The 22,678-nt window shown below is 43.1% G+C and overlaps 1 protein-coding gene across 2 annotated transcripts in view; it reads right to left on the bottom strand.

Annotated features, from left to right (window-relative positions):
- Nucleotides 1-21,112, bottom strand: part of FAM124A (family with sequence similarity 124 member A) — a 63,308-nt gene extending 42,196 nt beyond the window's left edge. The window contains exons 1-2 of one of the 2 annotated variants that reach the window (XM_003809801.4): nt 19,883-20,091; nt 10,966-10,997 (exon numbers count right to left, since the gene is read on the bottom strand). In XM_003809801.4, coding sequence (XP_003809849.2) covers nt 10,966-10,997; nt 19,883-19,950 — 100 coding nt within the window. In that variant the 5' untranslated portion in view covers nt 19,951-20,091. Of the gene's footprint in view, nt 1-10,965; nt 10,998-19,882 lie in introns of both variants that reach the window. The other variant, XM_063595773.1, reaches the window with a different exon arrangement.
- Nucleotides 21,113-22,678: the final 1,566 nt, after the last annotated feature.

Below are 22,678 nucleotides of genomic sequence, written 5' to 3'. Positions count from 1 at the left end.
TGAAGAGGCTATAGCATTCTACACAGAGTCCTTTCTTCTACTCAGTAATTTTAATTCTCTCTAAACCACTTTATGTGCTTGTCATTTTCATTTGCAGCAAAGTCATCCTGAGAAAGTCAGGATCTCAACAAATATTGGAGATCCAGAGATGACAGAGCAGGGCTTGGAAACAAGAGGAACAGAATTAATATTAATCTTGTATTAGGAAATGAAAGAAATCTACCAAAAAGAACAAAACAAAAAAGACAAAAGAGGAAGATGTTAGCCTAAGCCTATCCCAAGGATTTGTTCATCAGGAAACTCCAGGCCTCTGTCTTACACTAGCGCTCGTGGGAGGAATCCTTACAATTATATTAGTCAAGATTTATCTTAAAAAGGGACTTATTCTGGCAGGATATTGAGAAATCAGATGAATAATGATTAGCCGTTGCAACTCTTCTAAGAAAAGCCACTGCATATATGCTTATAAAACACGTCCTGAACGCAGTAGACGCAACAGTGACGAAATCCAGCATTGGCTTTGCTCATGATCAAACGAGCAATGTAGGAAGTGGATGGACACTGGGGACTCATTTGTTTTTTTTTGGCCTAAAATTCAGTGGAATATTCAAATATTTTGAAAATTTTAATATAACACTGACAAGTCTCCAGTACTTGTTTCTAAGTCTCCTTAGAAAATGTGTACTTTGGGCCCATTTGGAGAACAAACTTGCTGGACATGACTAGAAAATTAAGGATGGGTAAGACAGTCAGTCCAGCCCCCTCATTTTACAGTTGGGGTCAGGCCACTTGTCAATGGTGGGTCTAGAAAGAGAACAAACATCTCCCAACTCCCAGTTCAGGGCTTTCTCCTTTATACCTCAGTGGCACCTAGTCCTGAAGTGCCTGCCCCAAGGACTCCAAGTAAGAGGAGACATAGCTTGTCCTTGCCTTTGGGCAGCTTACAATCTAACTGAGAAGCCAAGACCTTCACACGTGACAAATGTAACAAAAACACAATTGGGAGATGGTACATTCTAAATGACGCAGAGAATGGGATGCAGAAATAATAACCAAGTTTCCCTTTCCCACAGTTTTCTTAATCGCCTTGGGGCCCTCCACCTACAGAGTCCTGGCTGTTCACTGCTTCAGGGAGGATGGCAGCAGATAAACTTAGTAATTGAATTTCTGAAAATTTTGTTTTAACTCATAACAGAGGAAATGGTCTTGAAGGGCAAGGCTCTCTATTGCAAGAGCTGGGCTTTTGGAGACAGAAAAGGCTTTCTGAGCCAGGAAAGGCTAAAAACCTAGAGCAGAGGGTTCACACTGTGAACCAGAAGGCAGAAGAACATGTGGGGCTGCAAGGGCAGCTTTTCCAGCTCAGATGCCAAGTTTGGGCTTCTGGTGGGAGGAACACGACTGGAAGGAACTTGATGGAAATCTGTGTGCCAGAAGCGTTCTGAGAAAGGATCATGGATTGAACCTCTCCCGGGCTGAGCCCTGCAGGCATTGGGATCCCTGAGAAGAGCAGGACTGTGTCTTCACTTATTGGGGGTGAGGGCGGCAGCTCAAGATGAAGTTCAGCTCAATTATAGAGAAATAAAGCAGTACTGCTTTTATGTCTGAGTTGGTGACTGAAAATTCATACTCTTTATAATAGGAGCTTCTTATAGGAGTTCTCAATGAAGAGCAGAACGTGTTATAATCTAACAGATGGCGAGCCCTTCATCACACCGTCTCATAGAGAGACCTCTAACTTCCCAGTTCAGTCTATCTGTGGCCCTACATGTTTGAGCCTCACTCTCCTCAAGCCTGGGGCAATGAAATATTAAATATGGACTTGTAGAGAAAGGCCCAATTATCTCCATAATTGACAAAGGAAAGACGTCTTGCAACTACTGTTGTTACGAAAAGGAAAATCATTCTTCTAAGCACAGGTTGAACTGCTCAGCTTCACTTCCTTTGTGTGCCAATAATACCGTCAGAAGATGTCAGGGTCAGGTCAAAATAAAAAGGGGAGTGAGAGCATGTGGAACATTCCTTCCCTTCCCGAATCAGGTGATGTGCAAAATAGAAGTTTCACAAATGTGGAAGAAGGAGAGAAGGTTTAGAAAGAAGGAAGAATGATGGGATCATCTTAGTTTTCTTCGACTCTGAATTTTGTAACCTTGAAAGGATATGACTTGGCTTTTTGTATCACATTTTTCAGCTACTTCTAACTTGTTATACCATCAGCAGTTAAAGACAGCAGTATGGATGTTGAACAAAGATAGAAACTGTACTGGAGTGGAAAATATTTTCCATAAAGGCTGGACGGAGCACCAGTGGCTTTGCTGTGGCTGTTACTGTAGTCCAAGGCTGCAGCGGGATTGTCATCAATACCACACTTCCAGTGAGGGCAGCAGAAAAGATTTCCCTGTGGTTCTCTAAAACCTGAAAGTCTCCCCGTTTATAACCGACTCCATAGAGTAATTTTGCTCATTGTTATTGTTTTAAAAACCTACTATCTATCTACATATGTATCTATCTATCCAGATAATCTTTTGTGTACATAAAATCACAATTTTTATGACACTCTCATCCGTGTCTGTGGGAGAGTGAAATGGCACCTTTGGAGAATACCCTAGCAATAGGGATCAAAAGCTTTAAAGAGTACACTTTTTACCCCAGCAATTCCAATTGTAGGAGTTTTTTCTAATAAGGAAGGATATGCACAAAGACCTATTAGAAAGATGTTTTTGGCAATGCTGTTTACAGTAGTAAAAAAGTGAATACAACCTATAGGACCAAAAATAGGGAACTGATGAATAAAGTACAGTGCAAAAATATAAGGGAATACTGTATGAATAGTCAAACTATTATAGAGATGAGTTTCCTGGCATATAAAGATGTTTGTACTATAGTTAGGAAATTAGACTATAAAACAAAATATACAATGCCATTTTTTAGTAAATTATTACCCAAAATGTTATATATCTACATAAATATATAGATGCTCAGAAAAAAATCCTACAAAGGCAGACACCAAATTATGTATAATGGTTGCTTCTGGATAGTAGGATTCTGGGTTTTCTTCTCTTTGCTAATCTGTATTCTCTAATTTTTCTGCAATGACTATGTATTATTTGGGTAGCAAAAAATTATTTTGAAATTGAGAAAAGCACCAGGCACATCAAGGTAAGGAGTAGTGGCAGTTATTCACTTTCGTTTCCTGTCTTGGGGGAAATCCTGACGATTCTGGTAGACCAGATATCCCTGAAGTACCACTTCAGCTTTTCAGGGGGGGTAAAAAGTAGTCACAAGAAGTCTGCCTCCATTTTTCTTTCATACCCTGGATGGAAATCAACACCCTCTGTCGAGTTGAAGTCACACAACTAAAACTGACCTTTGAAACCAGAAGGACTACACCATATTTTTTTTGGAAATGGATGCCAGCGTAGCAAAGCATCAAAGGAGTTGTCTGTGTCATATACTGTCCTTACCCTGTGATTTCCTGATGCGTATCTTTGGTTATTGCTTTTTTCTTATCGACTGTCAGATAGTTAATACTGCCTAGCTTTTCAGGCCCCCATTCAGAGGACTCTGAATATACAGGCCCCACACCATGAAATAACAATCTAATGGACTCACACGTTCAGCTTCAGTAGATTCCTTCATCTCAGAGGTTTCATTTGCCACTTCCATGGTCCAACAGGTAAGGCTGCTACCTGCTTCTCAGACAAACCCCAAACACACACCTCTACCCTCTCCATAAGGGATATATCCCGTGTTTTAGAATAAACCACTCTCAATGGATAAACATAATCTTTTCAATTATCAACTTAAAAATGCAAATATCAAGTGAAAAATGTTTTCATCTAGATATTAGGTGGATCCTAGAGCCTATAGGTTTTAAAAATTAGAACCCAAAAGTAAGAGATTCAGATAAGCCACCTGTATTAGGGATGATTTAAGAGCGAGCTTGCATAACAAGGAGATGGGCTAGCTCGGTGCTCCTCAAACTTTCAGTACATACAACTTACTGGCCTCAGGAGGCCTGGGATTCTGCATTTCTAACAAGCTCCTGGTGATGCTGATGCAGTGGTCCCTGGACCACACTCTGAGCAGTAAATTTTCCAGGCTGGTGATTTTATATGCTCTACCAGGCCATTAACACCTTCCCTGGGCAGCTGACAAAATGTGAAGCAAGCAGGATGCCCTGACCCACAACAGCTGGCATTCTGTGGCTCTGAGGCTGTGGCTGAGCCAAAACCTAAGTGGCTGCAAAACCCAGACCTGCCATAAATGCCACACCCAGGCCTGTGGCCTATTAGTGTCACCTACCAGCTACATGCTAAATGGCCCCAGCCCTAAGAGGAGGGCCCAGGAACCTGACAAGTATCCCAAAGCCCCTCCACAGAAAGCTTCAATGCCTGGGGTTGTGGGAAGAGCCACCAGCAGCAGGGCCCTCTCTCCACAGTTAGGGAAAGCTGGAGTGAGGCCCCTGGCTTCTGGGGTGGGGAAAAGAAACCTTAAGGGTGCTCTCTCATACCATACACCTACAGGGACAGTAGCTATAGCTATACCAGATGCCCCATGCCTGGAATACAATAGATACTACTGAGTAAAAGCTTGAATTCTTCAGTCACTTTGAAGGAAAAGCCACAGAAGAAGACAGACTGGATAAGGAAATCAGATTGATCTGTCCAGATGTACAGCATTTCAGTGGTTTCTCACTGGTTTCTGCAGCCATGGCCACACACCAAGATGGAACATGTTATCACTGACACCATCGACCAACACTCAGCCCCTTATGGAGAACCCGATCCAGGGCTGCAGACTCATTCCAGCTGTGCCACAGCTCACCCTGAATCTCCTTTGAGAAGAGTTTTGCGAATAAACATGACTGTTGTGCCAGGACATGGTCTTAAATGTAATAAAAATGGAAATAGTTCTTATTTGGGGTTCATTGGCTGGAAGTTGCATGCTCAAGTGCTTCCAGCTCTGTGGATGGTAGAGTAGAAATTCAAAACCCTATGATATTCCTCCACTTGGAAATAAGTACACCATCTCCCCAGTGCTTTCATTTGTTTTATGTCAACTGCTGGGTTTACTACAGTATATCAAACAATCATTAGTATTACTAATAAGCCCTTTGGAAGCTAAGGAAGTAAAAAACTAATGAAAATAGGGGCAGACCTGAACTGAGACACTCAAGGTATACAACTAACTCTAAGAGACTACATTCTAATTTAGAGAATATTGGTGACTTTTCTTTATGACACTTTTACTGCAGTAGGGTGTGAAGCTGGGGATGGAAGAGGTGGGTTTTTGAGTCTTTTCACAAACCTGTGAACACTGCCAACTCCATGCTAATCACAAAATTAAGCAAGTTCAATAGCTAAAATTGTTCTTTATGAGAATTAATAAACAGATTTGAGTTTTGCCTAGATCTTATGGAATAAGACTCTGGAAGAATATTTGTTTTGAGAATTACAGGGAAAGTATTTTACACACAAGAAAAAATGGAGACTCTAACATTTACAAATGGATAAAAGTTAAATTGACTACTAGCATCTCTTCTGACACATTGATCTTCCTTTTTTGGAGATGTGATAAAAAACTGGCTCTAAAATGAGCAAAATCTGTCAATAAGTTATCATCTTCTCTAATGAAAACAGAAAGAAAATAATAAATACTTCATTATCCCAAGTCTGAATTTAGCTCTTGCATATGGAAACACAGATCGTATGTATTCACATATTCCCCACTGGTGAGGAGTTCTACAGTATGCAATCATATCTTTTCCATGTGTTGCTTTCCAAGCTCCTACACTGGCTTATCACAAATGTAATTGCTTAATTATATCACAATGAGCTCATCTTTCCCTCCAAAATGCTGAGGGGTTGCAAAAATGTGGCCAAGGCCAAAATCAAAACATTTATTGCATCAGTATCCTGAACTTGTAAGAAAATATTGAAATGACTGAGAAACTAAAGGGAGAAGGCAGCATTTATGTGGAAAGAGACAGCTGTGAGGAAAGACAGTATCAGGAAGGGATGAGATGTCTTCCCAGACAGAGAAGCGAAGCAGAACTGACAAGCCCCAGTGGTGGCTCTAGACCAGCTATAACGGCTTGTAATTAAGCAAGACACCTGGACTTGCCTATTTGAAAAACACCTGTGATCCACCTGACCCCTTTTCTCTCAATAAGAGTGATCCAGGGGCCCAGAGCAGCAGCTGTGCCTAGTTGGGGCTGCTTCGAGGGCAGTTCAGACACAGCAACCCCAGGAAAGCAGTAGGGAGGATGTCGACAGGAAGGGAGGCTATCTGAGTTACTGGAGGGGCAGAGCAGGAAGCTGGAAAAAGAAGGTAGGGCCAAAATGGAAGAGGGCAGGAATCTGAGGCCCCAGGAGGTTGAAAACAGTTTCAGCGACTCACAGCCACCCATCAGGTGTGCCTTTTTGCATGGCTCAGTACATGTTCCCAGGCTCAAATCAGCAGAGCACACTGTTGGTGGCCTTTTCTCCCTGACTTCCACAGCCACAGAGAATTCCTCAGGGAACTGTCAAGGGGCTAGGAGAAGCCCTCTATCACTTCACCCAATCTTTTAGCATTTGTGCTTTCTGCTGTCTACAAGGCATTCCTGCCATGGCTGGCAGTTCCTAAGGTGCCAGATAAAGAGTTCATGACTAACCTGAGTTTTGAGGAGGAACAGTTTTAGAGGCAAAATTAGGAGACAAAATAGAGAAGGTTCCTTCAGAACAGCCTCAAATAGGACTAGTTAATTCTTTGACTACTTCCTATTGGCTTATTCTGGGGCCAGATATCTTCAAAAAATGTCATATTTTCCTAAAAATATAATTTTTAAGTTCCTAATACCTTCTAAGAGTAATTCTCTAAGTAATGATTATAATCTTAATTTGAATGGAAATATTCAATCACACATGATGCAAATTTCATTAGCATTACGTGGCAGAGTTGCTTTTTTTCCTGGCATAATTATTGTTTTTCTTTTCTCCTGTTTATAAATAATTTTCCTCCTTTTATTTAAACCACATAAGAATGTAAATTGTACATAGTGGCTTGATGATCTCATTAGATTTCTGGAAAAACAGGATTCTGGAAGTAAAAATTAATCTTCCATAGCAAGTATTATGATTTATTGAGATCTCCTGAGTGCCAACAGTGTGTTTAGCCTTTCAGAAAACATTGAAAAAAATAAAAATAAAAATCCTGTCTTCCTTGTCAATCTGAAAAAGGCAAATGAACCCGTTGCAACTGGAAAAAATTCCCCCAGACAAAACCAAACCATCCATTAAAGAAGCCCCCCGGTCACATCCCCCAGATCTGGACAGGGTCAGAGGACAAGTCAGCGAAGTGCAGTTCCATGATCTGTGAGGTGGAGGAAAAGAGGACGATGCCCAGCAGTCCACATGCCTGCCCCTACCCTAGACCTGTGCAGTTCTGTAAGGGGAGGGGGACAAAAAGGAGCTGCTGCCTCTCACCACAGTCTCTCTACTGTGACCAACTTATAGGCAGCTCACAGTTCAGAGAAGCTCGGGTTGATTCTGGCCGGCCCTTGCTTCAGAATTTACATTACAGGCCACGAGAGAGGATGCCCAGGCCTCCAGATTTTTATGCTGGGTCAAAAAGAGAGCAAAGAGAAAACATGTAAGTGCCTCAGTGCTTCCCTGCTTCTTTCCTTCCTCCTCCTTCCTTCCATCTCTTTGTAGAGGAGTTTCTTGGACATTCATATCTCAGCCTCCTAGAGCTTCTGGAAGGGCCCTTAAAGGCTTTCCAGCCCCATCATCTTATTTACGGAGGAGGAAACAAAGGCCCAGAGAGGGTGAATGACCCAAGAGCATGTGGCTAATTCATGGTGGAACTGGGACTAGAACTCAGGACACCTCACCACGCCACCACTCTTATACCTTTCGCTTAGTGATAACTTTTCTTTTTCTCCCATGGGGCAGCTGGCATGAGGAAGCAGCCCTCTGCATTTTGAGGAAAAAGACAACTAAATAGAATGGTGCTCTCTGGAGGGAGGTCTCATTACAATCCCTAGTAATGGAAACTCAGCTGTGGACAAACAGGCAACAAGGTCGATGCTCTTGCTAGCTTACCCCAAGGAAGCATTTCTGCCCCTGTGAACTCAGGAACAAATGGGTAAAGGAGCATCATGTGAATGTTGAGTAAGAATCACTTGCACACGCAGAAAAATCCACTTTGTAATAGTGAATGATTAGAATTAACTCTCAATTCCCAACAGGAATCAGGAATCATTCAAAAGCCACTGAGTCGAGAGAGGCTGACAGCAGTGGCAGAATGACAATGAGATGCAGGAGCTGCTCCCAGGATGTCAAACTGGGACTGGGACAATGCAACTGTAGGGCAGGGGCAGCCCAGGACCCTGCTGGACACAGACGGTGCCACCCCAAGTCTCGACTGTGACTGGGAGAGGCCCTGTAACTAAATCATTCAGGATAAATAACAAAGTCACTACCCTTCTCTCCACTCAGACCCCTATGATTATATAGTTTGTAGGGAAACATTATTTTAAAAATCTACTTAGAAAATATTTTTTTTTCTTATTGTAGCATTGTCAAATTGATACTTTAAAGGATTTAAGACTTTAGGTTTTAAAATTGTTTCCAAATCTTTTCAGAAAGTCAACTATGTTACTCTTCACTGACTGCTCAAGGGGCCTTCTCCTGAAAGTAGGTGGCGCCAGGATTTATGCTCCTGGCTGGGAGGAGAGGCAGGCCAGGCACCGTGCTGGTGCTGACGCAGGGACAGTCAACCCTCCCCGCTTCCCCCTACGCGCCCCACCCCGGTACCCACTCTCCCCTTCTTCCTTATTAATGGAACCATAGCATGTGACAATGTAACCAAAGAAAACATAACATTTTTCAGACTCCCTTGTAACTAGGGTTAAACATGTGACCAAGGTCTGGCCAATAGAGAGAAAAATTACTGGGTAGAGTCTCTGAGAAAATTCCTTAAAAAGTGGGGATGGCTCAGCTGGCAGGTACTTTCTGCCCTTCCCTGTTCTTTTTTCCTGCCTGGAACAAGGATGTGATGGCTGGGGTGGAGGCAGCCATGTTATAACTCTGAGACAAGCCTGAGGAAGGAAGCCAAAAGCTGAGAACGGTGTAGTCAGATGACAAAAGGAGCTTCTACACCAGACCTGCACTGCCTCCTTGGACTTTTTTTTTTTTTTTTCTTAAGGGTTAGAGGAAAACGAATCCCTACTTGTTTAGCCATCATTTTCCACCATTATTTGTAGTCAAATACATTTCCTAACTGAAACACATATACACACTCACTCACCAAGAGGCCCCAACACTGAAGAGTGAGGCAGGAACCACCAAACATTTAAAGTAGAAAGGAAGAGCAATAGCAGGGTATTGATCCCAGCTGCACTAATAGAAATTCCAACTCAGAGGCTGCAATTAAAATAATGGAGAGGAAAACATCCCAAACCAAATTACCAGTTTTGATAACTATAGAGGTGTTGTGTCGTGACCCAGAGGACTGATTTGTGAGCTACAAATTGAACTAAGGCTTCACACAAGTATTTTAGAAAAATCATTCTGAAAAGAAATGTAGCCTCTGGGAAAAACTGAGTGGAATGGAAATGGTGGCACAGAGAGAGAGAGAGTTCAACTGAGCTTTCTCTGGTTTTAGGAATGCAGGAGCTTTGGGGAATGAGTGCAAATCTCTGAAGCATTATTCTCATTATTACTAAGGTTCTTAATAACTAAGGGGCAACATTTGGTCTCCAGTTGGCTGAACTGACCAGAAATTGCTCATTGCAGTTATACTAATAATGAAATATAATTTGACACTAAATTACAAATCCAGATATAAAACTATCTGCTCAGTCTGTTATTGCAAAGGAAAACTAAGCCAGAACATCAATAAATAGAATAATCCAATTAAGTGTCTCTCCATTTGGGAACTATATAGAATTCAGAGTTTAACAGGCTAGTGAGATAGGGCAAAACAATTTAATATTTACTGATTTAAACAATCAGGGCTTTTATATTAAGACAATTACTTTTGTTAATTTAAAATAAGTATTCAATCAATCTGAATGGCTTTGGTCATTTATGTAGTAATCTTAATCACTCTCAATTCTTTCTAGTTATGAGGCATAATTTCTCATGAGTACATTTACCTGTACTTTAATATTAAATATAAGCACCTTTTTAATAACCAGAGTGTCTTTGTAAACATATTCCTGATCATTTTCTGCTGCGTATAATAACCACCTATAAGCCAGGAATTACAAATACAGGATGATGGATTGATAAAAATGTCTGTATTCTTTTAGCCACATTTAAGTGGAAAAGTAATAGCTAAATTCCCTAATTACAACCTACATCGGTTATACATACTGATATATATGTATATCAATGTGCATACGTATTGGTACATATGTATTGGCATGTATAACCAATGTAGGTTATAATTAGGGAATTTAGCTATCACTTTTCCACTTTAGCTATAACTGTTCCAACTGTTAACACACTTCGCAGGATTTTGCCAGAGATAGATGTTCCCTCCATTGGAGAGGGAAGGGTATTTGCCTGCAGATGCAGACATGCAAGGGAAGAGATTTTGCAAGAGATGAGCTGGAGCAACTGCAGGGATCCAGGAATTGTGCTCTGAGCTTTCTGTTTGCCTGAGGGTAGCAGGTATCTGATAGATGTTTGTTCAATGAAAGCGCTACCTCAGATTCTTCAGAGATGATGCTCCTAGAAGCATCCACAAGCAGCTGATAAAGCCTGGGTTACATCCTTCAGGCTGAATTTCTGTATGATCAGATTCTCCAGGAAAAGCCTCCACTTCCAGAGTTACAGCATCCTGTACCACATTCTTTGGCAAAGATGCTTTGGTGATTCTTACCTACTATAAAACCATGTACACACATGGCCTCTACGGTACTGACCTCTCCGGGGACCGTTAGACAATGCTGAAGGATGTTTAAAAGATACTTACTGCTCGTGGAGGACAGGTGACTGTAGTCGGACCTGAAACACAAGACCTCAGCGTTAGTAGAATTCTTTATCCAAATGATTTATTCAAGCCAGAATTTTAAACAGTCAGTGGTAAGTAGCATTTAGCTGGTAAAGAAATGTCACCAATTAAAAACTGCAGTGCTAAGGCTCATTTTCTGCAAAATAAAGTTATGTCTGAATTTGAAAGAAAACTTTAAAGGAACTTTAGAATTCTGGGGGCTCTCATGTGAGTTCTGCAAATTCCTCTGATGAGGTTTGGAAGAAGCCATCTAAAGGTTTAGCAAAAATTTTGAATGGTTATTTTTCTGGGGAGAAGCCCCAAAGTTTTCAACAGATTCACCACTCACAGATTCACTCCAAAGGTTACTGCAAATGAGCACCCTTCAAATCTTCGCACCACACCATGGGGAAATGTTCTTTGCTAACATAAGCAGAGGATCCCAGCGCGAGGAGAGAGGGAACCTCAGCTGTGAAGGTTTCCACATTCAAGGTGGGGCTGACCACCAGGAAACAAAGGTACAATGATATTTCCACTGATTTCAGTTCCATCTGAGAAGAAAGCCTGCTGGATATTAGAGTAACAGGATGTGAGCTGTGATTGGGAAAGGGAAAAGGCAGGCTAAGGCTGGGGTGAAATCACCCTTTCAGTTTCTATGCTGAGAAATCAGCTGCTGGCATTCAGCCTCCGTAAGAGTGGGGCTCTGGCCAAGGATCTGCTTAATCTCTAGTAAGTTTCTGCCCTACTTCTGTAGCTGTTAAGACTTTCCTCTCTGGCAACAAATTTGATATGGAAGCTACTTATTTTCTTCCCCTAGTGTCCCAAAGTCATTCTCAGTAGGAAATTAATCACTTTAGCACGTAGGGATTTATTCTGCCATGGGAGTTAGGGGATGAAGTTATGCAAATAAACTGCTTAATTATGTTTAATTTTATAGATATACATTCCTTTTATCTCCTTAGTCTCCTGCTGCCTTTCCTGAATCATCCAATTTTCACTCCATTGAACTTCTTGCCACATTTAAAAAAGGACATGCAAAACTTTTTAAAAAAATCATAAGCAGCATGCCTCTTACTGATTAAAATAACCTACATCACTCAAAATGCTGCATTGATTTATTGGTCGAGGAACAAAATGGAAGAAAACAACATGTGGTTTTCACTTTTGCAAATGAAATACTTTAGTAGTCATGGAATCAATGAATTTTAAAACTGGAAAGAATAACAACTACCAACATTTGCATATCCCTTTATATATTACAAACTGCATTCATATATATATATATAATTCAATATTTTATTGACTAGGAAATTAAAGTGATACTATCTGTACGGAGGCCAGGAGGTGAGCAATGATTAGTGACTGAAGTTGAGTGTGCACGGTGGGTGGAGAGGAAGGACTCCGAAGGCAGAACGGATTGACTGGCTAGCACATGGTGACATACTGGCTAAGGGAGACAACAGAGAGGGGAGGGTCAAGGATTAGCAACATTCTGAAGCCCAGGATTTGTAACCCAGTACTGGTGCATTAAATTCTTTCTGGAACCATTCAGGACATAAACTTTAGAACAATACTTGGAAATGTAATTATATATAAACTTAGTGACTGCTCAGCAAATATCCACTGTGGTAGATGCAACAGGAAAACAACTTGATTACAATAAAATCATCTTAAGATGGACAGACTTTAAAGAAATGTCATGACTATTCAAAAACAACACACAATAAGAATGCGCGATATTTCTATTTCTTTTATTCTTTAAAATGTGTATTTTCAGCTAGGATTTTCCAAATTCTCTTGAAGCAGATGGGATTCACATATGCATACATTTTAAAGATCTGCATACAGATGGATATGTATGTAGAATGAAATTTACACTTGAAACATAGTTCAAGAATCTTAAAGTGCAACAGTATTTTAGTGTCTTGGGACAGGTGCTGGCATAACTGATGCCCCTCTATGAGTCCCTCCACGTTTCTAGAGACCAAGGGCACCAGCGGGTTGGGCCCGCTGAATGGTCAGCCTTCTGACAATCACGCTGATCCTGCTCCAGTTCCCTCCACATACAGCAGCCAATCTTTGCAAAGGATAAATCTGATCATGTCTCTCTCTGGATGAAATTCAAGCTCGCTAGTGTAAAACACAAACCCCTCTCTCCGTGACGGATGGCCCAGCTCTGCTGTCCAACTTTCACCCGGGTCCACTGTCACAACAGAAACACACAGAAAGTCACCTACAGCCTCCCACTGCTCTCCAGCCTCTGATCCTCAGTATATGCAATTTGTACACAGTTGCCATAATGATGGAGACACAATTTTGAATTGCTCTTTTCACTTGATACCATCGTAACATGCTGCTACACATTTCCTGTAATTATCATTTTAAATTAATACACTATAATTTATTCAACCCTTTTGTTGGCTAAATGATCGCTCCTGGTTGTTCACCTTTACAAAACACACGGCAATGAGGTATTTATGAATATAGCTTTATATTTATTTCCTTTTCCTTAGAAAAATTATCATGGGTGGAAATATAGACTGATTTGAGGTATAAATACTTTTATAGCTCTTAAAATATATTCCAAATAACCTCAAAAGCTTATTTACTAGAAATACTGTTAGGAAAGAGAAACTACAAAGCTTGAAACAATTTTGCACATAATAAATAGGTTCAAACCATTTCAGAGAATAACCAGGTATTTCATTAGGGTTCTCTGGACAAGTCTGTACTCTCGACAAGTTTTTTTTAGGCAAGAGGAACAGCAGTAGGGTAGCTGCCTTGAGATTTCTGTTTATTGGTCTCACATCATAAGAATTTAGTTAGCTGGCTATGCATAAGACATTCAGCCCTGCCAGAATGAAGCATGAAAGGTCAATTTAGAATGAAAAATTTATACACATGATATAGAGCAGAATAATACAAAAATTATGTACATTCACACACCTGACAAATATAGACACATTTCCAAATATTATTTACTATTTGTGCCAATAATGAACAGAAAGTTAGATGCAGTCCCTTGACTATATTAATTACAATATTACATATAGGGATTACATAGAGGTTCTGTACTTAAGACAGTTTACCCTATCAGACAGCAGCCTAGCTACCAAATGATATACTACATATATACAGAATACTACATATATATACTGTATATATATACTACATATATATACTGTATATATATACACTACATATATATACTGTATATATATACTACATATATATACTGTATATATATACACTACATATATATACTGTATATATATATACTACATATATACAGAATAAATTATTTTCCAGGAAAATCATGGCATAAGAATTGATCTTGGCATTCCTGTAAAATTGATCTTGATGTTTCTGTAAAACATCAGCTATTGAGCATCATGAACTTCATCTGTTAACCCTCATTGCACTGAATTAAATTTAGTGTTAACTAGCTCCACCTTGAATACAAAGATAACAAAGTACTAACAAACGATCTGGTCTTCTATACAGCATTTCCCCTTTCATCTTTTTAAAAGACCTATCCCATTTAAAAATTCATCCCACCTATTCTTTTCCACCCACCTATTTAAAGTCTAGACCCCTGATTTTTTGTTATGTCTTAAGTCACAGCGAAGTATCAATTGGAGGTCTTCCAAAGAAACAGGGCATGGTATGGCCCTACAGGTTCAGAAGCTCAGTGACAGCTGAGATGGAAGTGGAAGTTCATTAATGCCAGACCAAACTATTGAATGAAAATAACCCATCACATATAAAAGAGTGGCTTACATGCCAAATCTTGAAGACATCACTAATGAAACAGTGATTATAAAGCACTGGCTTTTATTTGGGTTTACAAGGAACTGGCTGTCCTTCTATTTAAGGGATTCTGTTTCTTAAGATAGTTTACCACCATCAGCAGCCGACTTGCCAGTTTTTGCTAACAGAAAGTACATAAGAGCACAAGGCATCTTTCAAGTGGATTTGGAAAATGGGAGTTTCAAAATGATATCAATTGCTACAGAAGAATACTAGTTTGCTTTTAGTCTTGGCCTGTATTAGGTGGGTGAGACAGCAGCAGCAGCATTTCAAGCAAAAGAAAATGTCTGAGCAGAAAACAAGAATTAATTACAGATCAAACAGCTCCTGGAGAGGCAACTTCACTAGGTGGGAAGCACACTGGAGATCCAGGCTTCAATTCATGCCTCTAACGAGCCATGTGCCCTCTGAGTCTCCATTTCCTCATCTGTAAAATATGATTATTAGAATACTGAGGCATGCCCTGTAGTCTCTCAGATGCTCTGAATGATCAAATTACTTAAGGTATTTAAAAGCAACAGAGGATCTATTGTGATGAGTTTGAAAAACATATGGTCTTGAGTTCACCATTTTTATTACATAAAACTCTAAGTTTATAATTTGGAGTGTTCTTCATAACAATAATAATACAGTATGGTGAGAAATAATCATGTACTAAGGGTTCTAGACACTGAACAGCCACTGTTCTAGGGGCTTTAAATATATATGCTCATTTAATCCTCACACCAACCCTAGAAGGTAGGTACTACTATCGTCATCCCCATTGTACAGAGGAGGAAACTGAGAGCAGAGAGAGGTTAAGTCACTGGATCAAGGTTTCACAGTCCCTAAGTGGAGGAGCCAGAATGTGAATGCAAGCAGGCTGGCTCTTGTGACTGTAACTTTCAAAGTGGCCAACATGGCCACTGGCAGTGGGACCCAAAAAGTTTCTCAGAACTGTTTCTTCCATCATGCCACTGAAAGGATAGATAATCAGCTTAAGCAATACCCTGACAGCCCTTGTTTCTGTGTTTTGTTCACACCCCCTTACCCCAAATTTTGATGATCCTAACTACCCACTCTCTCTCTGCCTGACCCTAGGTAGTTGAGCATTGCTGCGAGAAAATAAATAACAATGGGAACTCGTACCCCTTGTTATTTATTTAAATACGTAATTGCAAATTTCAACTGGGCACCCACTCAACATTGCCCCAAACAACTATTCAAATCTCCATTCTCCTCAGATGATGGAGGGCTGTATTTACACCAAAGAGAAACCCCATCTTGCCTGCCCTTCTAATTGCAGGAGGGGATGTCCTGCCTCCTACCTAAAGCCATCCATCCCCCTGTGGTATGAAGTCCATCTGCCTCCACTTTTTCAGAATGCTGACACTATAGGGCCAGAAGCAGTGGCTCACACCTATAATCCTAGTGCTTTGGGAGGCCAAGGTGGAAGGATTGCTTGAGGCCAGGAGTTTAAGACAGTTTCTGAGCAACATAGCTGGACCTTGTGTTTATAAAAATAAAAAAATTAGCTAGGCATGATGTTGGTGGTGCAGGCCTGTAATCCCAGCTACTTAGGAGGCTGAGGCAGGAGGATTACTTGAGCCTTGGAATTTGAGGTTGCAGTGAGCCATGATTCCACCAATGCACTCCAGCCTGGGTGACAGAGAGACCTGTCTGTTAAAAAAAAAAAGCAAGCAAGCAAGCAACATTACAGATTATCATCTTTTCTCCTCCTTCTCCTTCCCCCTTCTATAGAATCCTATCACACTGATTGCTCAATTAGCGCCTATGTTTAAGAAATCTTTCTTCACTCCACTCTCCCCTTTAGCTACTGCCTCTTTTTGCCTCTCCTTTTTCCAGACAAAGGAATCCACCTGTCTCCTTTTCTTCACCTTCTACTGCCTTCTAGAGCCACTCTAATCTGGCTCCTGCCTCCACCACCCCGCTGTGAAATACCACTCTTCCTTCACTTCATCATCTCCATTTAAAAAAGACGTTTAGCGTTCCTCATCTTCATTAGTTTCTCAGTAGCATAGTTGATCTCTCCTTCCTTTCTCAAAAACTCAAACCTCCCTTGGCTTCAATGATTCATATTCTTCTTTCTTTGACTCCAAGTCTACTCTTTCTCAGGCTCCTTTATCAGCTCATTCTCATTGACTGGGCGTTTAAATATAGTTTCTCAAGGCTGGTTTTAAAGAGCACCTGCTGCACAGAGTTGTTGAAGGATTCGAGGAGTCCGTGAAATACATAAAGGCTTAGAACAGTAGGTGGCACATACTAAATGCTAAGAAAGTGCTTGCTATTACCTTCAGTTGATTTAGTCTCTCCCAGAGCTTCCATTGCCATTTGTAGGTAAATAGTACCCAAATGCAATGTCATCATGCAGACCTCCCTTCTGAGTTCCAGACAGATATACCCAACTGCTGATTCATCATCTTTACTTGGATGTCTTGCAACCCCTCAGACACAGTGTGTTGAAAATGAAATGTCTCATACCTTGCCCAAACTTGGTTTGGAATAGATCACCAGCTACTTTGAGAATTTGATTAAAAAAATAAGGTCTCTTCTCATACAAATTCACAAAGCACATCATTTTGCATACAACTTGAAGGAATTCATGGACCCCAAATTAAGGATCACTGCCTTAGCAGATGTGTCACTTGAGCTGAGTCCTGAAAGAAGAGTAGAGTTTCACCTGGCAGACAGGCATGTCAGGTGGGAAGGGCAGAGCTGGCAAAGAGGGCAGCTTGACAAAGGCGAGGAAACAGAAAAATACAAGGCGCAAAGAAGGACCTGCTGAGAAACAAGGCCAGGGAGGGAAGAAGGGACTCCATAACAGGAGTCAGGGCATATAGGCCATGTTAAATTCCTTGCATTTGTAGATAACAGAGCCATAAAAGTTTGAAAGGGAGAGATATGATCAGATTTGCATTTTAAAAATACTAACGATAGCAAACACTTGTTGTCTTCTATGTGCTTTCTACACAATCTCTGTGAAAGCTGGATAGGGGTAAGGGGTGGGGGCAAGCTCCGGAAAAGCAGGGAAACGAACAGCTTTTTGATAACTGAAATTCAAGGGCTCTGTGAATATATGGCAAACAGAAAACTAATTAGCATACATTGAAATGCATGCTATTTTACCTTTAGTTTAAGGATACTAGTGATACAGTAAGAATTCCTTTTTTTTTTTTGGAGATGGAGTTTCGCTCTTGTTGCCCATGCTGGAGTGCAATGGCGTGATCTCAGCTCATGGCAACCTCCGCCTCCCGGGTTCAAGCGATTCTCCTGCCTCAGCCTCCCGAGTAGCTGGGATTACAGGCATGCGCCACCATGCCCGGCTAATTCTGTATTTTTTTTAGTAGGGATGAGGTTTCTCCATGTTGGCCAGGCTGGTCTCAAACTCCCGACCTCAGGTGATCCGCCCACCTCGGCCTCCCAAAGTGCTGGGATGATAGGCGCGAGCTACCGCGCCTGGCCAAGAATTCTTTAAACAATACTGTCCTGTTACAACTACACATTTTAGTGACAGAGGCTGAGAACAGAAGCTCTGGTGTCAGCAGGAGTGGGGAGCCCCTCCCAGGAGGCCTGGCCGCTGTCATGCTGATGTCCAGATCCCGGGGCGATGTCACCCCCTGGGTCCAGGACTTCCTCTCCCTTCTCTAAGACAGAGCCCTTGAAAAAAATATCAGTTTTAGGTGAGCTCTGCAAATTGAAAATGAATAGACTAGTGAATGCTTTATTTAACGCAGTTACAAATAAGCTGGTTAATTTTGCTTTGTTTCTTCTATTCATGGTCCAGCTAACTAGTGGCAGAAAAAAAAGCCAATAATCTTCAGTTAAAGTTGATAAATGCCACTTACACAAAGAGTGGGAAGAAGAAAGGAAGTTTGGCATTTAGCATCAGGTTACTCCACCAGATTATAATTGGGTGCTGTAGAGAGCTATGAATAAGTTTGGATAACAGAGAAAGCCCATTGCTGGGTGAATGCCCTAGGGAGTAAAGTCCCGCGTTTGGGCTAGGAGTGGTGGGGCAGGAGGGGCCCTGTGGGGAGCTTTGCCGGGGTTGGGTTAGAACTCTGGGTCGATCGTGGGCCTGGATTCTCTACCTGCCCTCACAGGGTTGCCAAATCCTGAGATTAGTCTAAAACCTCTCCGACCTTCCAGGAATGAGGCTTTCTGTAGTCTAGGCAGCTCCCGCCCTCCCCCAGGATTACTCCAGATAGGAAAAAACACCCTTTCCTCCTGGGTCAGTACCCGCGGCCTGGATGTGGTGCTGACTCTGTACAGGAAAGTCCTTTAGAGACAGAGGCTGCCTGGAAGCCTTTATAATGACATTCATCTCCTAAAAGGCATTTTGTCTTTTGTTCCGCTCAGGAAAACAGTGTTTGGAGACTAACTAATTAGTCTCCAAAGGTTTGAGCCCATTGTTTGAGTCCGCTGAAGCGAAGAGAATATTAAAAAAAAAAAAAAAAAAAAAAGGCAGGGCTAGATCCTAATCCCAACACCATCTCCATCCCGCCGGTACAACAGGCCAAAGGGTCCAGCTGGGACAGGTGCACTTAGAGGTGAGGAAGTTCGGCGGGACTGGAGGAGTCGAGGAGGGGGACTCTGCAGCACAGATTAAAGTCCCACGATGAAGCCATATAACGAGAAATGCCATCCTCCTAGCCGACTTCGGAAAGACTTTTAGGTGCGGGTGTCCCACCCTGCTTTTCCTCCTCTCCCGATCTCCAGGGCCGGACTCCAGGGGGCTCCGGAGCTACAGGAGGAAAGTCCCCGAGGAAGGAGGAAACAAGTGCAAGAGCATCTCCTGTCTCTAGCGATGCAGACAAGGGGTCTTTGCATCCGCCTGGCGCTCTGCATCGCCTCACAGGATGGGTGGGCTTGCACTGAACCTTGAGTCCTTCCACTTTCCTCCCCCCGGGTGGTGCCCGCCCTGCCCAGGGCAGCGCGGCCCGCCCAGGAGGGAGCGGGGGATCCGACAGGAGGAGAAGCCCCGCGCCCCGGTCCCGTCGCAGGGATCAGGAGGGTCCCCGGCCGGGGAGGAGCCGCCGCGCAACTCGGAGAGCGCCCCCCGCCCGCGGCCCGGCCCGGCGCGGCTCACCCTCCGGTCTCGGCGCCCGAGTCCACGCAGTCGTCCTCCTCGCCGCCGCCGCCCGCCTTTGGGTCCATGGTGCACGTCCCGGCCGCGCTCGGCTTGCGGGCGCCGTCGTGACCCGGGGCGCCCTCCCTCCCGGCCGCCCAGTCCGAGCCGGCCGGGCTCCCTCCGAGCGTCTGGCGGCCCGGGAGCCGGCAAACAACTCAAGCGCCAGCCGCGAACCCCGCGCCGCGCCCTCTCCCGGCCGCGCCCGGCTGGGCACCCGCGCCCGCGCCCGCCCCGCCCCTCGCCGTACGGCGGGACCCGCGTGTGCGCGCGGCGGTGAGCGGGGAGTGCGGGTGCGAGCGCGTGGGGGGCGTGTCAGCGTGAGTGGCCGAGGTGTGTGAGGTCCCGTGCGTCTGTGCATGCGGTGTGATGTGGGTGCGGTGTGCACTCCTGGTTGCACGCGACTGTGGCTGTGCTGAGAGCGTGTGCCCGTCTGTGGTGCGTGACCGCGTGTGTGTTGTGGGGGCGGGGTGAGTGTGCACACGAGAGCCGCCTCTCTCCCCCAGGCCCACAGTCCGGGGATCCCGAGCCCCAGGGTTTGCCACGAGGTTCCCCACCTCCTGATCTGGGAGGAGCACTGAGAAAACCAACCTCAGCGCATCGTGAAAGCTGAGAAGGATTTGTTTCCCTTTTGGGACCAATTCGAACACCTGGGTGTTTTCTTATAGTTTCTGAAGAATTGCTGACGCCAAATTCATTATCACCTTTCTCAGTACACGTCTGAGCGGCATCCCACGCCCTCAACTTGCCAGTTTACAATAGGTGTCATGCATTCTTTTGCTACTTAAAAAAAAAAAAAAAGCCTTTAAAAATAATTTAAAGAGCATTGAATGAACCTGCAATTCACGGGTTGTTGCAGCAAGGGGATAACCTTAGGGTGAGTTAATGATCGCTATTGGAGGGGCTCACCTCCTATTAGGAGGGTGAAGAGGGAGGCAAGTTGGCAGGGCGGGCGGAAGGAGACTTCGAACAACTTGAATTTAGTTCTGACAGCCCTATCCAAACCATTGGGAGGAATTGTCCTTACTGAGCCTAAAATTTCTTGCACCCCAAACAGCAATGGACATATTGGTGGGCATTAGCTGAAAGAAAGGAGCGTGCCAGTTCTTCAAGGGAGATTCCCCTGCCCATTTTTTATCTTGCAGCCAGGAGGGAACCTGCCTTTATTTACTCTGTGTGGGAACAATTCAAACTGTACCTCATTTGATCCTCAGGGAAGTGCTGTGAAACAGGCTTACTTTTCTATTTTACCGTCAAGGAAACTAAACCCTACCGAGTTCGAGTGCCTGGTCCCAGGACACCCTACCAGTGAGTAGGGAAGCCAGGTAGTCCACTTAAGGTAGCTGGAGCCTGTGCCACTTACCTAGAAGGCTGATGAGTGGGCCAGTTGTATCCTCAGGAAGATGGTACTAAGGAAAAGGCCAGGGAAGAAAGGGTGAAATCAGCATGACTTTTAGAAGATGGGCTTTGGAAAATGAGATGCTATTTAAATGATTTCTGCCTTTCTCAAATATCCAGAGAAAGGGCATGCCAGACCAAAACCTCAAGCCACATCTCAAAATGATGCATTGATTCAGGTTCCCCTCGCCCACAGGGGACACAGTGTTATCATTCATCATTGGCACAGCAGTCTAATGGCAACTCAGTGATGCATTTATTATATGGAAGAGAAGCTTGAACGGTATCACTGTATTCTAGTGATGCATGGCTTTCTGCTTCAGTTCCCAGGTTTTAATAGCCTTACTTCATTTTTTGCTTGTTTGTTTGAGACAGGGTCTTACTCTGTTGCCCAGGCTAGAGTGCAGTGGCACAATCACAGCTCACTACAGCCTCGACCTCCCTGATTCAAGTGATCCTCCCAGCCTCCTGAGTAGCTGGGACTACAGGCGTGCCACCATGCCCAGCTGAGTTTTAATTTTTTTGTAGAGAAAAATATGTTGCCTAGGCTGGTCTCGAACTCCTGGCCTCAAGTGATCCTCCTGCCTCGGCCTCTCAAAGTGCTGGGATTATAGGCATGAGCCATTGCACCTGGCCCATTTTTTGGGAGGGCGGGATATAAGAGTTGCTGGCAGGTAACCAGCACAAGAACCTTGAAGTGATCACTGCAGGGTATCTAGCCCCTAAACTTACATGGTTCCCACACTCCATAGTCCAGCTGTTTAATGTCAGTCTCTTTAATCATGGGGGTACAATGCTCTCCTCCACCCCTTTAAGATGGGGACAGAAAAGTGTCACTGGTCTGCTTAGGGTGTCTTGACTGCTGCCCTAGAGATATTCCTATCAGAGCCTGAGAACAGTGTTGGGGGAATACTGAGGTATGGCAGGAAGTGTAACAGGCTAGGAAACATGAAACCTGACTTCTGGATCGGAATCCATCATGTACTAGTTGTTTAAACTCTCAATAGAGAAAAAGGATAGACCATCAACTGTTTCCAAAGTTCTTACTACATGTCAGGCTTTGTGGTAAGGATTTTACATACATGATTTATTTAAATCTCACAAAATTCTCGTGAGGCTTCCTTTGTCCTTAAAACGGGGTTGTTGATATAAATCTCACAGGAGATTCAAAGCCCCTTAGAAACTACGAAGCATATGAATAAAAGATATTGCTGATTTTTTAATCACTTTTTCTCAGAAAGGTCTGAACATCAATCTTTTGTTGTATTTCACCTATAAAGCATGTTTCAGTCTCTGTTTATATTATTGCATGTGTTGGTGTGTTAGAAAACAAGGCAGTTCATTCATTTATTTATTGAA

This window comes from Pan paniscus, chromosome 14, assembly GCF_029289425.2.
Source record: "Pan paniscus chromosome 14, NHGRI_mPanPan1-v2.0_pri, whole genome shotgun sequence".
NCBI classification, from domain to species: Eukaryota; Metazoa; Chordata; class Mammalia; order Primates; family Hominidae; genus Pan; species Pan paniscus.
The sequence above is the reverse complement of the archived record's forward strand: the minus strand, read 5'-3'. Positions and strand labels throughout refer to the sequence as shown.